Source organism: Trichosurus vulpecula, chromosome 4 (genome assembly GCF_011100635.1).
Source record: "Trichosurus vulpecula isolate mTriVul1 chromosome 4, mTriVul1.pri, whole genome shotgun sequence".
NCBI lineage: Eukaryota > Metazoa > Chordata > Mammalia > Diprotodontia > Phalangeridae > Trichosurus > Trichosurus vulpecula.
In genome coordinates this window covers 222781099-222796544 of record NC_050576.1, presented here as the reverse complement: position 1 = coordinate 222796544, position 15446 = coordinate 222781099, and the positions used below count along the sequence as shown (strand labels likewise).

At 42.6% G+C, this 15446-nt stretch overlaps 1 protein-coding gene across 4 annotated transcripts in view; it reads left to right on the top strand.

The window, feature by feature from the left end:
• The window catches only part of SEPTIN9 (septin 9), a 344886-nt gene extending 330404 nt beyond the window's left edge, over positions 1-14482 (top strand). For all 4 annotated transcript variants that reach the window (XM_036753227.1, XM_036753229.1, XM_036753228.1 and 1 more), the window contains 5 exons: positions 2526-2643; positions 6524-6619; positions 6906-7002; positions 10452-10503; positions 12088-14482. In XM_036753227.1, coding sequence (XP_036609122.1) covers positions 2526-2643; positions 6524-6619; positions 6906-7002; positions 10452-10503; positions 12088-12223 — 499 coding nt within the window. In that variant the 3' untranslated portion in view covers positions 12224-14482. The remainder of the gene's footprint in view (positions 1-2525; positions 2644-6523; positions 6620-6905; positions 7003-10451; positions 10504-12087) is intronic.
• Positions 14483-15446: the final 964 nt, after the last annotated feature.

Genomic DNA, 15446 nt, shown 5'->3' with positions numbered 1-15446 from the left:
CAACAAGAGTGTCCAGGTTTGAGAACCACATGCCCAAGGATAGACATAGGGCCTCTGGGCTAGAAACACCAGGCTTTGCTAACTGTTCATCAGGGCTCTGGAGAAGAACTGTCTCACTTTTTGTCTGTCTCACCAGCATTTGGCACACAGGAAGTGCTTAATAAATCCTTTTTGTTTCACCCATTTACCCCAGAACCATCCTACCTGTTCAGAGCCAAGGGACTAATCTTGTGTTCCCCAAGTAGCACTGTTGGCTAACTCAGCAATAAACCATCTGAGACCTAATGACCTAGATAAAAGTAGCTGTAAGGGAAGAGCTGGGAAATGTGGAAAGGACCCTGATCTTAGCTAATCTTGCTGTTCATTTTTCATTAGAGATTTTGATTCCTATTGTATATATGCTGCTAGAGATGTGTTCCCATCCTTGTTGCTCAGGATGCCTGGAAGGCAAAGTGATGATAATAATGACCATAATAATTAACAGCAATAAATACTGCACTGGTTTCCTTTTAAAAATTAAAAAAAATTCTTTTTTTGAGGGGGAGGAGGAAGGCAGGGCAGTTGGGGTTAAGTGACTTGCCCAAGGTCACACAGCTAGTAAGTGTGTCAAGTGTCTGAGGCTGGATTTGAACTCAGGTCCTCCTGACTCCAGGGCCGGTGCTCGACTCACTGCTCCATCTAGCTGCCCCCTGCACTGGTTTCCTTGAGGCAGCTAGATGACATAGTGGACAGAGTGCTAGATTTGTAATGAGGAAGACCTGGGTTCAAACCCTGCTTCAGATACTTACGGCTATGTGATTGTCACAGCCTCTGAACCTTGATTTCCTCATCTGTAAAATGGGAATAATGAATAATAATTAATAATAATAGCATGTACCTTTCAGGGCTTTTGTGAGGACCAAATGAGAGAACATGTAGAGTAACTTGCACATGTTAATGTATTATGTAAATTCTAGTTTTTGCTATTGTTATCGGAAGAGAGGAGAAGCATTGTGAAATAACCATTTCAGTCTCATAGGATTAGAGCTGGAAAGGGTCTTTAAAGATTATTTGATCCAGGGGCAGCTACATGGTGAAATAGATAGAGCATGGGCCCTGGAGTCAGGAGGACCTGAGTTCAAATCCAGCCTCAGATACCTGCTAGCTGTGTTGACCCTGGGCAAGTCACTTAACCCTGATTGCCTCCCCTCCGCCTCCCCCCCAAATAAAAAAGATTATTTGATCTATCTTTCCCCCCATTTTATAGATAAGGAAATAGAGGCCCAGAGAGGAGAAACTACTTATTCAGGGTCATATGGCTAGTGGGCAGTAGAGCTAAGACAAGACCTCATTTTTGTTCACAATTCTTACTTGACTCTTTTAAGCCCAGGCTGATTTCTTCCACCTTCTGGTTGAGCCTCTGCTAGTTTGCTCTGGCTACTTTTACTCTTTATGGGCTGTTGAACCAGGGGTTTAACAGGTCCCATGGCCACAATAGGAGTATAGTACTTGGGTTGTTAGCAGGCTGTATCATGCTTACAGCTAGGAACCCCACAAAGAGCAGGTCTGCTTACAGTCCAAGGAGCCAGGAGAGAGGTGGTGCCATTAGCCATCCAGGGGTTGGAGGGACATTGTTCACCTCTGACTCTCTGCCAATGGTGCCAGTATTTACTGTAAAAAGAGCATTTCACCCTTGAGGGTGTTGGAAGTGGGGTGAGAGAGGGCATCACTTTATCAGAATGGAGACAAGTTGGGTAGAGCCAGAAGGAAGGCATCCTTTGGATGGAATCCGGGTAGCCTGGCAGAAAGAGCAAATAGACATTTGCTATGTCCCCCAGCTGTTTTGTTGGTTTTCCCTTCTCCCAATAAAAAAGCCCCACAGCAGAGCCTTCCATTTGGGCTGATGTTCAGGATCAATGACAGACAGGCCCGGGGGATTAGCACCCCTCATCTCTTCACCAGGTTAATGGGAGAACAGGATTGCTGAGAATGGGTTTTACCTGAGATACACAAAATTCTCTGTTTCCTGAAAGTGCTTTTAAAAGACTTTTTTTCTTCATAAATAATTTATTTGGAATTTAAGTTGAAACCATAATAAAACCCAACTAAATTTACATTTTTGGCTACTTCGGCTTAAAAAAGGTCTTGTGTTAGGGGTGGAGGGATGCTGGGTACAGGGTAATAAATGAATTTTGCTGAACTATCCACATTCCACAGGTCTTCTTGTAACCCGGGGAAGGTGCAGAGTAGAAGGCAGCTGGCTAGGGTTAGGAGTGCAGCCTGTGGCCAAGGAACATGATATTTCCTCTGTGTAAAAGCAAGCTGGTTTGGATGAAGATCAAATCCATGATGGCCTCATTAGCACCATGCTCTACCCAACTGAGTAAACCCTCCCCAACTGAGCACAATAGAAAACAGGCTTTGCCCCAGATGGGTAGCTGCAGCGTGTTCTCCCCTTGCCATGTCATGGCCAGGAGGCTTATAACCCCTGTTGTTTCTCTCCCTTTCGTGATCATCCCTATCTAAATCAAATTACTCATTTCTAGTCTCCGACCGCTGGACATTGAGTTCATGCGACGTCTGAGCAAAGTGGTCAACATCGTCCCAGTCATTGCCAAAGCTGACACCCTGACGCTGGAAGAAAGAGACTACTTCAAACAAAGGGTAGGGCTTTGCAGTTTTTCCACATTTTTCTTGTTTTCTCCCCTCCCCCTACCTATGGACACACCGCCCCACCTCCTCCGCCCTCTTAGGCAGCACTGTCAAGCTGAATGTCTGGCCTGGAGCCCAGAGTGATCCTGCAGTCTCGGCCCAGAGGGATCACATGGAACAGGCAGAGAAGGCCCTTTCACCTCCAAACAGTTCCTTATGTTGCTCTTGAAAGCCACGCCATTCAACATGCCCCAGGGATGGTGGCTTCTATGTACCCTACCACATGGCAATACCTCCCTCTCTACTCCAGGTAGCAGCTTTTGAAGGAGACCACACAGGACTTATGGGAAAAGGTGGTACAGACAATTTTCACTCTACATAAGTGGACTTTTATGATTTTTACCTAATGTCAATTTGCTTGAGGAAGGGAGAGACAGGGAGGCGGGAGGTGGTCGGCATGCAGTTTGAGGATACATTGGAGCTGGCAACAGAGAAGCAGGAGAAAGAGGAGGAACACATGGGGCCAGGGCCAGCCATATCGGGGCTGACATACAGGCAAGTGGCAGAGCAGGGCAAAGGTCTACAGCCTAGCTCCCTATCTAGCATGGTGGTGGTCTCTCTACACCATTCTTTTGTGTTTGCTTGGAGGTTTTCTTGGGGGCAGGGGTTTTGGTGGGAGGGGGTAAGAGGGGAAGGAAGAGAGAGAGAGAGGGAGAGAGTTCATGCACAAGAGTGCACAGTACTCAATAGTGACATTAACATAGGTGGTTTTTTGGAATTCAAATTTCTTTCTGAATTCTTTATGTAAAGTTGAATTTGTATAATGCAAATTTATGTAAAATGAGAACTGTCTGTACTGAGGAGATAAAACCCAGATCCAATCTCATTGGGTATCTCTGGTCTGAGAGGCAGTGTGGTATTGGAGCCTGGGAGACTTGGGTTCAAGTCCCATCTCTGATACATCTGGTTGTACTGTCCTGGGCAAATGACTTCACTTAAGACTTTAGGCACCTCTCTAAGACAAGACGGTAAGTTGCAGAGAAGCTGTTGACTTTGATTGGAAGAGGGAGTTTCGTACCCTGACAAAATCATAAGTGCAATGCCTAATCTGGTCTATTTTGTTCCCAATGAATGAAGCCTAAAAGAACAGGAGTCACAGGTGACATTTGTCTGCTTTTCATTGGATGGAAGAGAAAGTCCATGAAGGTTCAACTCTCCCTTTAAGGAATTAAGATTGTGCTTTCAACCTCTGGCACTAGGGGACTTTCCCCTAGGACATAGACACACATTAACAGATATTCTGATGCAGCCAGGAATACACACTGTTTTCACTGTTCTAGAGGTAGGGGAACAGCAATAGTCTGAGCCCCACTAGATGCCAGCCCAGTGTCTTAACTGCCCGGGAATGGGCTGGGCTGGCTTGGCAGGGGACATTCCATCATGTCTTTGAATGTGTATCTGGTAAGAAGGACAGGAATGCTTTTTGGCAGGTTGATGTTCTGAAAAGCATCGGACCATTGCTCTCTCACTTCGAATGAAACAAATTTGATTTCTGTCGCTGGGAACAATGGTGCCTATTTAGCCCAGGCTTATCTAGAAATACTGGTGCACGAACAAACTTTTTGCCTCTTCATCAATCTATCAACAAACATTTCTTAAGTGTTTATTATGTTCTGGGCATGGTGCTAGGCTCCGGAGATAGAGATACAAAGAATAAAATAGTCTCTCTGCAGGCAAAGAGTTTTGTGTTCTAATGGAGGAGGCAACAAGTATGCATGTACTTATACATACACACATAGAGAGGGGGTAGGGTGATGATGATGCTTGAACTGTGTTTTAAAGAAGTGAAGGACGCTATGAGGCAGAGGTAAGGAGTGAAGTGCATTCCATGTATGAAGGGAGGCTGTAGATGGAATATACTGAGTGAGTTACAAAGAGAAAACTTCATTTGACTGGAGAGCAGAGTATAAAAGGAGAATATTATCCATTGAGGTTGAAGAGACAGACTGGGGCCTGGTTACAGAGGATTTTAAAAGCTAAACAGAGTAGTTTATATTTTATCCTAAAGGCAATAGGAAGCCACCAGAGCTATTTGGGTAAGGGGAGTGATATGGTCTTTAAGAAAAATTATTCTGTCCGTAGTGTACATAATGTACTGGTGGAAGGTGGGAGGCCACTGTAATAATCTAGGTGAAAGGTAGTAAGAGTGTGAACGAAGGTGAAAACTGTAATTCTGAGAGAAAAGGGTTAGATTAAAAAGAGTTTGTAAATGTAGAAATATTAAGATTTGGCAACTCTGTGTGAGGGGTAAGGGAGCATGAAGAGTCCACTTTAATGCCCAGATTACAAACGTAGGAGACCAGAATGATGGGGGTGCTTTTGACAGAAATTGGAAAGTTGGAAGAGGGAATGTGTTTAGGGGGAAAGATAATGAGTTCGGTTTTGGACATGTTGAGTTTGAAGTGTCTACAGTACATCCACTTTGAAATGCCTAATAGGTAATTGGTGATGCCAATCAACGCTCTGGCCCAGGACTGGATGTAAGGATCTGGGAGTCTTCTGCATAGAGATTATAGCTAAGTCTGTACTAACTGATGAGGTTTCCAAAAGAGTGTAGAAGACAAGAGAGTCTAGGATAGGACCTTGGGGAACACCTGTAGTTATAGACAACTCTTTGGATTATGATCCAGCAAAATGGGGCAGAGAAGGAGTGATTGAATTGATAGGAAGAAATAATCAGGAGAGCGGTGTCACAAAAACCCAGGGAGGAGAGAACATTTAGGAGGAGAGGTTGGTCAGTAGTGTCAGTGGAGGCTGAGAAAGGTCAGAACTGAAAAAAGACCGCCAGATTTGGCAATTAGATCATTGGTTAGAGAGAGTGGTATCAGTCGACTGATGATATGTCATCAGTATAGTGAAACAAGATTCAGATTTGAATCCTGGTTCTGCCATTCACTAGGTTTGTGACCCTGGAAAGATCAATGCACTTCTTTAGGCCTCTTTCTTTATCTATAAAGGATCTCCTCCAATTCTGAATTTCTTGGAGTCTTTGGTTTTCTAATAGGAAAAAAGGAAAGGATAGCTCCCAGGGAAAGGACAGAATCTATCATTTGCTAAAATTATCTCAGGGGACAAGAACCATTATCTGGTTCATGAAAAAGAAAAAGGAGACACAACTTTTTGGCCTGGTACATGGGGCACATCCCACACCCATGATCCTCAGCAAGAATCTGGAAAGTTCTTCAAAAGCTCTCACTTATTTCTCCTTTGGGAGAGATTTGATGTGTTCCATGTGATGGAGTTGGTTTGGTGTCCAGAATGATGAGTTTATTAGGAATGTGATTTTCATAGAAGGGCTTCTTTCAATCAGGGAACAAGCTATGAAGTTTTAAACTTGTGAGAGAAGGATATAATCTGGGAGAAGGTGGAAAGAAAGAGGGCTTGAGGCATGGATTTAAAGGAGAAAAAAAAATGTGGTGTAAGCGGGCAGCTGGAATCTTTTGCCTAATGATAGAAGAAGGACTTGAAAGTTTCTTGGGTAGGTTTATGGATCCTGTATTATTTTCTCAGGAATTTTGCTAAACTGGAGAGGAATGATAGAGGCTAGTTCAGGAAAGATGCCCTGAAATTCTTTTCTTCTGTTATTCTGTTACATTCTATGTTCACGAAGCAAAGTGGGGAAAATTCCCAGCATGCCAGACTACTCCCTCCTACTCTGAAAAAAATGTAGGAGTGCAGATAATTCTAGGCAAATGGCCTTTTCTCTTCTCCCTGAGGTCAGGGCAGATGGACATGGAATGGAGACACATGGTATACCTGGGGTATGTATACCCAGGGGCTAACCTCTTCCCCATGGGCTGATGTGCTATCTGTCTTTCTTTCCTGACTCCAGATCACTGCTGACTTGCTGTCCAATGGTATTGATGTATATCCCCAGAAAGAATTTGATGAAGACCCAGAAGACAGACTAGTCAATGAGAAATTTAGAGTAAGTAAATTTAGTTGAAGACTCATTCATATAAAATAACCCCTCCTGGAACTGGTGCTTCTAATGACTTACTAAGGGGGTGGGAAGGTGGCCTTTCTGCCATCATAATCTATCCTCGGGTCTTGGGGGAAAAACTGAGCTCAGAAGTTTCTCCTTTGGTAGAACAGATCTTTGCCAAGAAAGACTGGTTTGCCTGGTCCGCTGTCTGTGAGGCATTTGGGCAAACTAATGGGACTTCTCTAGTGTAGCTACTAAAACCCTGCCTTATCCCCTTTCTCTTCTTTAGGAAATGATTCCATTTGCTGTTGTGGGCAGTGACCATGAATACCAAGTCAATGGGAAAAGGATCCTTGGGAGGAAGACTAAATGGGGCACCATTGAAGGTAGTCATCTTTCTCTTTCTCTTTTTTCTTCCCAGTGCGTGAATGTTAGGGGCAGTTGAGGCTGGATTAGGAGGAAGCAGTACCAAGAGACCTCCACTGGGAAGGAAACATGGTAGATCTGGACTTAGTTCACATATCTGGGTTGTAATCCTAATTCTGCCACAGACTAGCTTCATGACTCTGGACAAATAACCTAACTTTTCTCCTGTGGATCCATAGGACTTTAGGGATCATCTAATCCTAATTTGAGGTCCATGAACTTAAAATGTGTATGTATGTGTATGTATACACACACACACACACACACACACACATATGCACATATATATACACATACACACACATATATATATATATCTTCATGACTATATTTCAGTATAATTTAGGTTTTTTGTGTGATCCTATGTATTTCTTTTTATTCATTTAAAAACATTATTCTGAGATATTCATGGGTTTCATCAAACAGCCAAAAGAGGCTATGACATGAAAAAGGTTAAAAACTCCTGATTCAATCCAACTCCTTTACTTTGTAAAGGAACATATCTAGAGAGATGAAATGATTCCAGACACAGCTAACTCTTGTTGCAGAGCTGGGATTAAAATATCAACTCCCAGTCCCAATGGAAAATGATGTTTCCACTGAGGAAATTGAGATGAATGGCTCAAATGAGTTTTGGGAGACTGTACCATTGACCTGGGTTGGACCTTGGGTGAATCATTTAACTAGCTTGACCCCTACTTTCTTAAAAAAATAAAAAGATACAGATTTTTTTTTTTTACAATGCCATCACTTTCTAGTGTCTTCCTATTCTCACTCCAGTGGAACTCTCCCTTGTAACAATGCAGTACAGCTAAAAGCAACACACAGAATTGTAGAATTCAGACTGGAAGGAACTGCCCCTTGTTCTTTAGCTGTGTGATCTTAGGCAAGTCACATCACCTCTCTGGGTCTTAGGTTTCCTCCTCTGTAAAATCAGAGTGAGGGATGCTGTTGGACTAGGTCCCAACTAAGGTTCCCTTCCAGTTCAAAAATTATGATCCTGTGAAAATTATCCATGATTAGGTCTTATGGGGAATATGATCCCAATGCTGTTGGCCTTACTAAGTTTTTGTAAGAACAAATAAGGTCTATTGAGATCTTTCAGAGAAACTAACTAAAGCCCAGTAAGTGGTCTTAGTATTTTATTCCTCCATTGTCACAGTCTTTCATTGGAAAATGGGACAGTCCACAGGTAGGTTGAGCTGCCTATACTTTGACAGCAAAAAATCAACCAGAAATCTTGCCCTCATGAAAGGGTTTGTGGTGGAGGAGGGAGTGGGAGAGTACTGACTCTTTTTCCTTTGTTTTAGCTCTGATTGACTGCTGGGCTGTCTTTGCTTTTTTCTGAATGTTGGGTGGAGAAAACATGGTGCATTGTTTTTCCTCTCTTCCCTTCTTCCACCCACAACAGGGAGAGAGAGAGAGAGAGAGAGAGAGAGAGAGAGAGAGAGAGAGAGAGAGAGAGAATATGAGTATGATCTGTCAGTTGTGGGTATATTTTTTAACCTTCTGGATATTTTCCAAATGCCACGTTGACAAGCCCAGCTCTTAGACAAGGAAACCTCAAACAACATCCTCCAAAACTTCAGACAGGAAGAATCTTCCCTTCTCCAAACCTTCCTTTCCCTGTGCTAGGATCCTAATTCAAACCCAGCCCCGTCCTTTGGAAGAGAATTGTTCTAGGATTCTCCTCCCCATGTCCACCTACATACACATGCTAGAGAGTCCCCTTGGATTACTCTCTAATGAGGATCAGGGCTTTTTCCTCCCCCCCCCCCCCCCATCCTAGCAGCATCCTGGGTCTGTTGACTTTTTATTTCCTTGGGGTGGGGTGTGCAGTGGCTGAGCCAGTCCATCTCCTCCTAAAGATATTTTTCTGATTAAGCTTCTTTTTATAGAGGACATGTTTACTGAGGGCTAAAGGGAGTGGAGAAGGTGGGTGGTGGGTGGAAAAAAAGGGAATGAAACCCGAAGGACAACTTACTTGTTCATTGTGATGCTTCTGCTGCCCCCTCATGGCTGACATTGGGAACTGCAGGAAGTTGCTGGGAACCTGCTGGTGAGATTGTCAGTCCACGAGTAGCCGAGGCTATGTTAAGTACTGTGCTTGAGGCTGCTTGGGGAACACTGAACTTGACAAGGCAAAGTCCAATTAAAATAAAACTGCCAAGTAGTGGGCGGCTGAAATGTATCAGAAGAGTCAGACAGATTGAAAAACTGAACAACAAATGTGCCTTAGCACTGGGCTAGATTCCAAATGTAAAGACAAAAAATGAAATAACCTTTGCCTCTAATGATCTCATGTTCTGCTAGAGGTAGAAAATACATGCAAACATAAGTATATAGAAAATGTACAGGGTAAATTTTGGGGTGAGAGTGGTATGGGAATCCACTGGCTGGTGGGATCAAGAAAGGTCTCATGGCTTTTGAGCTGGATTTTGAAGGAAACTTAGAGATTCCAGGGCCAGAGGCAGAGAGGTGGTACATTTCAGAGCCCTCACTGTGCCAACTTCCTCTAGAAATCTAGTTCCTCTGGAATATAGTCTAGTTGTCAGTGTCCTCAGACTGAACACATACTGACCAGCCCAAAGTCACTACAGCGTCCCTTCCAGACACTGCATTTCTCTTAATTCAATCTAAGTTTGCAATAGCTTTTCTTTTAGTAGCCACACCTGCCATTATTGGCTATACTAAGCTAAGATTTGAATCAACTAAAAATCTCAGATATTCCTCATATGAATTGCTATTTAATCCAGGATGTTACATTTATTTCTGTCAAAGATCGATATTGTTAGTTGTAGTGAATGGATGAAGTTTCCAGACTAAGTCAGACCATCTACTCCCTTGTCCCCATTCCTAAAACTGTATGTGAGGCAAGAAGAAGATGAGGCAGAAATTTTGCCTGTAGTTTCTCAAACTGTCCCCCTCCCCACCTCCAACTGTCTATTTCCCTTTCAGCCAAGTCTGTGTCATAACAGCTTTAGAAATTACTTGGAGTCTCAAAGGGAAAGCCATGATTAGAATAGGAAATTACAAGAGAACTCAGAGAAGGGAAAAATATTCCTGACAGATTTATGAAAGTCTTAATAATGTGTACAAGTAGTGTGTGTGTGTGTGTGTGTGTGTCCGTCTGTCCAAGCACAAATGTATTGAGTGGGAGACAGGTATTTGAGTTATCCCATGGTGGGTGGGTGGTTATGCATACTTGGGTGTGTGCATATTTAAGAAAAAAACTGCCTACAGAATAAAGTGAACATTTCCTAAAAATACCACTCCTTGAGCAGTGAAATCCCATTTTCAGTGTCCTGCTCAAGAGTAATTATAACTGGGATGTGTTGGCAGTGGGGTGTGGGGATGGCTTTTTCTCCCTCTCAATTTTTAATAGTAAATTTTTATTTCCTTCTCTTAGTTGAAAATACTACACACTGTGAGTTTGCTTATCTGCGGGATCTCCTTATCAGGTGAGTATAGAGCTTATTTTTGCTTTGGGTTTGGTTGTTTGCTTTTTTCTGGGTCTCCCGAAGATGGACAGAAAAGAGATCAAAGGGCCATGTGTCCTTAAACAATATGAGTGATTTCTGAAAGGTAAACTGTGTATTAGGTTTCCAAGGACAGTATCTGAATGTCCTTCCCTACTGGCTATCTCTTTACTGGGAAGACCTTTGCCAGTGGCACACAATAGTTCATCTTGAGGCCCTTCACCTCTGAAGGGGCAAGGGTTTGTTGGAGAGGGTGTCAGGACAGGGAGGACTGAAGGAGAGGAAGGTTAAAAAGGGATAGATAGAGTAGACTTTTTAAAGTATAGTACATAAAGGTTGTGCCTGGTGGGGTAGATGGATGGCTAATTGTTTCCCTTGGCCAGATTAGGAAAGAGGCAACATATTACAGGGCGAAAAAAATACTAGATTTGGAATCAGAAGACCTGGGTTCAAACCCCTGCCTTGAATCTTACTCCTGGTGTGACCTTGGTCAAGTTTCTCTTGATCTTCAATTTCCCCATCTGTAAAATGAAGGCCTTGGACTAATTGACTTTAGAGGATCCCTTCCAGTTCTGGATCTATAATCCTAGGAGGATTTCCTGGCCAAGAAAAGAAGGGTACTCAGAAATACCAAGGTCGGTGGAAGCCTGAAAGAGTCCCCTTTACTGGGAGATTTCTAGGAGAGAACAGTTCATGCATAAATGAGTCAGGAAGCTCAGTCTTTTCCTTCTGTTCTGCTGATCCCAAAGTCCCATCAACCCCATTTTGCAGTCTTTAAACTTCGTCCCTGAAGGGTGTCTGTAGTAAGATCCTTCAGTCAAATATTACAGCTGCTATGCTGGTTGATAGAGATACAAAGACATAAATGCAACGGTTCCTGCTATCAAGGAGCTTTGTAGTCTGTCAGGGCTATGCACATCATCCTCTCTCCCTCTTCCCTCTCTCTCTCTCCCTCCCTCCCTTTCTCCTCTGAAGCAACCATTTACAAAGCAGCATCCAAACAAGAGCACTTACATAAGACATCTTTTTAAAAATCTATTTTTAATTTACTTTCATTCAATTATTAAAGCATTATTAAAATTATAATGTAATATTTAATAATTTATTTTATTATTGGTTAATTTATTTTTATTTAAGGCATTAATTAAAAATAGGTGGTGGGAGGAATTGACAGAGTCCTTGATGAGTGGCAATAAGGTATAATGGAACCTGGCCCTAGAGTCCCAAGACCTGAGTTTTAGTCACAGCCCTGCTATTTACTAGTTTTATGACTGGGAGCAAGTCACTTTCCTTTTCCCAGTTTCCTTATCTATAGAATAGGGGTAATTAGACTTGCATTCCCTACTTTACCTGATTGCTTTGTGGAAAGTGCTTTGTAAATTATAATGCACCAGGGAAACAATCCACAATAATGGAAGGCTCTTGTCAGGGTGGAAAGGAGAGGGTCAATCCTGAATGAGCCCTGGAATGAGCCCTCATTGGGCCCCCTGGAGTTCTGATTTGGTGTGCTTAGTTTCTCCCATGGTCCAACTGAAGCCTCACTGGCCTCTTTATTGCTTTCTTCAGGACACACATGCAGAACATTAAGGACATTACCAGCAGTATTCACTTTGAAGCCTATCGAGTAAAGCGTCTGAATGAGGACAGCAGCAGCATGCTTTCCAATGGTGTGGAGGAGGAGGTGGCACCCCAGGAGATGTAGAAGCATTCCCCTGCCCCAGGATCCATCCCTTCCACCCGTTCCCATCCCTTAGTCCGCCACCGCCCTTCCCGTCCTGTTTTATTTTATATAACTTCCTTCATTTTTGTCATCATCCGTCCCTTTTCTGTCATTGTCACTTGACCAGATAACAAGATACCATATATCATTGTTGAGTGTGTTAATTATTAGCCCACTGGCACTGATCTTGGAAGGGGGGAGGCAAGAGATATGTATTGTGTGGTTCTGGCTGAGGGCAGGGTGTCTCTGTACCATCTGAGACCTGAAAACTCTGGACTGTAGGAGAGTGGACTATGTAGACTGTCAAGCCTCTGGAACTTGATTCTAAGATGCCAGCCCCATTCCCACCCCCCTTCAGAGATTCTTTTGTTCTCCTGCCCTCAGCAGCTCTTTGGGAAACCAAATCTATTTACTTCTAGGACCAGAAAAAGGAGAGAAAAGGCGGGAGGGGTGGGGGGGTGCAGGGTATCTGTAGCTACAGACCATTCTAACTAGACAGATTTGCTCAGTGCCAAATAGCCTCAGGTGTTTGTGTGTATGTGTGTGTATGTGTGTTTGTGTGTATGTGTGTGTACACACACATATACAGTGTAAGTAAGCATGTCCACATGCTCACTTTTCACCCCACTGTCCACATAAGATCACGGCTTCTCAGAAAGAATGTAAGTTTTTGAAGCACAGGGATTCCGTGTCATGAGAGGATGGATAGAGACCCAGGGATGTGGGCTCTTATGTCTCCATCCTCCCTCCATCCTCTTGCCAATATGAAAGGACTCAGACAAAATAACCTTAAGAGCAAGAGTTGATCCCCCTACCCTCTGCCCCAGGGAAGTAACTAGTTCTAGGAAATGAATGTGCCAAATTCTGAAACAGTGACAAAGCTGACTGTGTGCCTGTCCTGGAACAGAAAGTGCCTTTTAACTCTGCCCATCCAAACAAATCATTTGGGGGCTCCTTGTCTCTCCCATGTAGTCCCTTGAGCTGGGAACTGGAACGGAGTAGAGATCAGGTAGCACCTCTAGTCCTGCTTTCCACCAGCTGTCATTACTCTTTGTTGGAATGTAGAAACTGCTGATTTGCTGGGAACTTGCCTGGATTTATGATTTTCCTTTAAAAATAAAGTAAAACAAATTCCTTCTCCCATCTTGCCTCCTTCCTCCCCAAGGCCTTTCTTAATTTTTGGAAGGTTAGAAATAGGTTGATCCGGTGAAGTAACTGAGGGTGGAAATTGTAGATGTTTAAACAGTGTTGCTTAGTATTACTGAACAAGATTTTCAATGAGTTTTTTTCTTGTCTTTGGCTTGTGTGGGCAAGCATGCTTACTCCTGCCTAGCTAGCTCTTCAGTTTGGCTCAGTACTTTGTCTAGTGGACCTCTCATGTGAGGCCTACCCTCACTTTCTCCCAGCCCCAGCACATGGCCACCTCAGCCTGCACCTGTACAGTTTGAGATTGGATAATTTCCAGGTGCTGCACTCGTCATTTCAGAGTAGCCCATACCCTAGAGAGAAAATTTAGTGAGGTACAGAGTTGGAGGTGGAGGTTGGGAGGATTGAGGGTTAGTTATCAGAAGCCATTTTCCCCTTAAACCATTCTGGTCAACCAGAAGGCCATTGTAATGGCTTTCCATTCCAATCAACTAGAAGGAAGAATTACAGGACCCCTGACTAATAGATATGTAGAGTCTTGTATGTGGAGCTACAATTCTAGAGTGGTGATACATACAAAAGTTTATTTTTGAGAGATAGTCTGAATTTTGTGTTTAACTCCTATCCCACATAGGAAATATAGAAGTCTTTACTGAACTATGTTGAGGGAAAACTGTTTACTATATATACATACATATGTATATCTATATATGTGTATATGTATATAAAATATATACATACACACACACACACACACACACACACACTGACTGTTTCTAATGTCTGAGTGTAGTGAATTGGGGGTGGGGGTGGTGATCACTTCTATAGGATGCACTTCAGCTCACATTGTGTCACTGGCTTGTGTGATTTCCAGGCCGCACTGCATTAGGGCAAAGCAAGATGTTCAGCTTTTCCTTCTTTTTACCTTTAATTTTTGAAAAAATGTCAAGGCATCATGGCGATAAATTCCAAAAATGACTTTTGGCATTGTGGTATAATGCATCCTGACAACTTTAACTCTTTTTGTATAAATAATAAAATGTTTAATATGTATTTCCTGAAATAAATGTTTCAAATGCAAATGATGAAAGAGAAGTTAGGAGTTGCTTTTCTTCTCTGACCCTCAAATGCATTTTTCCCCTTGGGTTTCCTGACATGCTTGGACAGTGAAAGGCCTGGAATCAGCTGGTACTAAGGTGAAATCCCTAGTACAGTTAAACATGCATATGGAATGTGTGACCATTTGTTTCTCACTTGGGCTAAAGGTTACCTTTGTACTATCTGGTAAAAGCAATTACTAAACTTGTCAATAGTGTTGTTTTTTTTTAATTGAGGTAAATATTTAATGTTTGAAAGGGAAAAGAGCCAGGACCCTTATTTATAGAACAGCTGTGGAGATGTAAGTAGGTCCACACAATACTTTCTCAGCTGGTTTGGAGTTTTGGATGTCCTTGAAAGTAATAAGACTATATTTAATATTTGTTGAAAGGGAGTAGTGTGGTCCCTAGATAAAGTTCAAGATTTGGAGTTGGAGATAAAGGTTTAAATCCTGCCTCTGATGTGTAATAACGGTAGCTAACATTTATGTAGCACTTCCTGTGTGCCAGACACTGGGTTAAGTCCTTTACAGTTATTAATTATCCTTCTTTGATCCTGGAAGGGAGGTGCTATTATCTCCATTTTACACATGGGGAAACTGAGGCAGAAGTTAAATGACTTAACAGGTGAAGTGGCACTCCAATTATTTTATCACCTACTGAGTTATGATCTCTACAGCAGGAAACACTTGCCAGCACCTATTAAAAGGTAATTGGTAAATATTTAACAAAATAAAAATACAATAGAACATAATATTAACAGGTGTTTTTCTAAGTTAATAGGCAGCAGGTAGGAATCTGTATCTACGGTTTAGTGGCCCCCATTTCTATTTGAGTTTGACATCACTGTCTTAGGCAACAGACCATGTTTACTAAGTCATAGACCATTTAAAAAAGTTTTTATTGCTGCTCTTTTTTAAAAAAATCATTCATTTTCCAATGATTCTTCCTCCCCTCCCCCC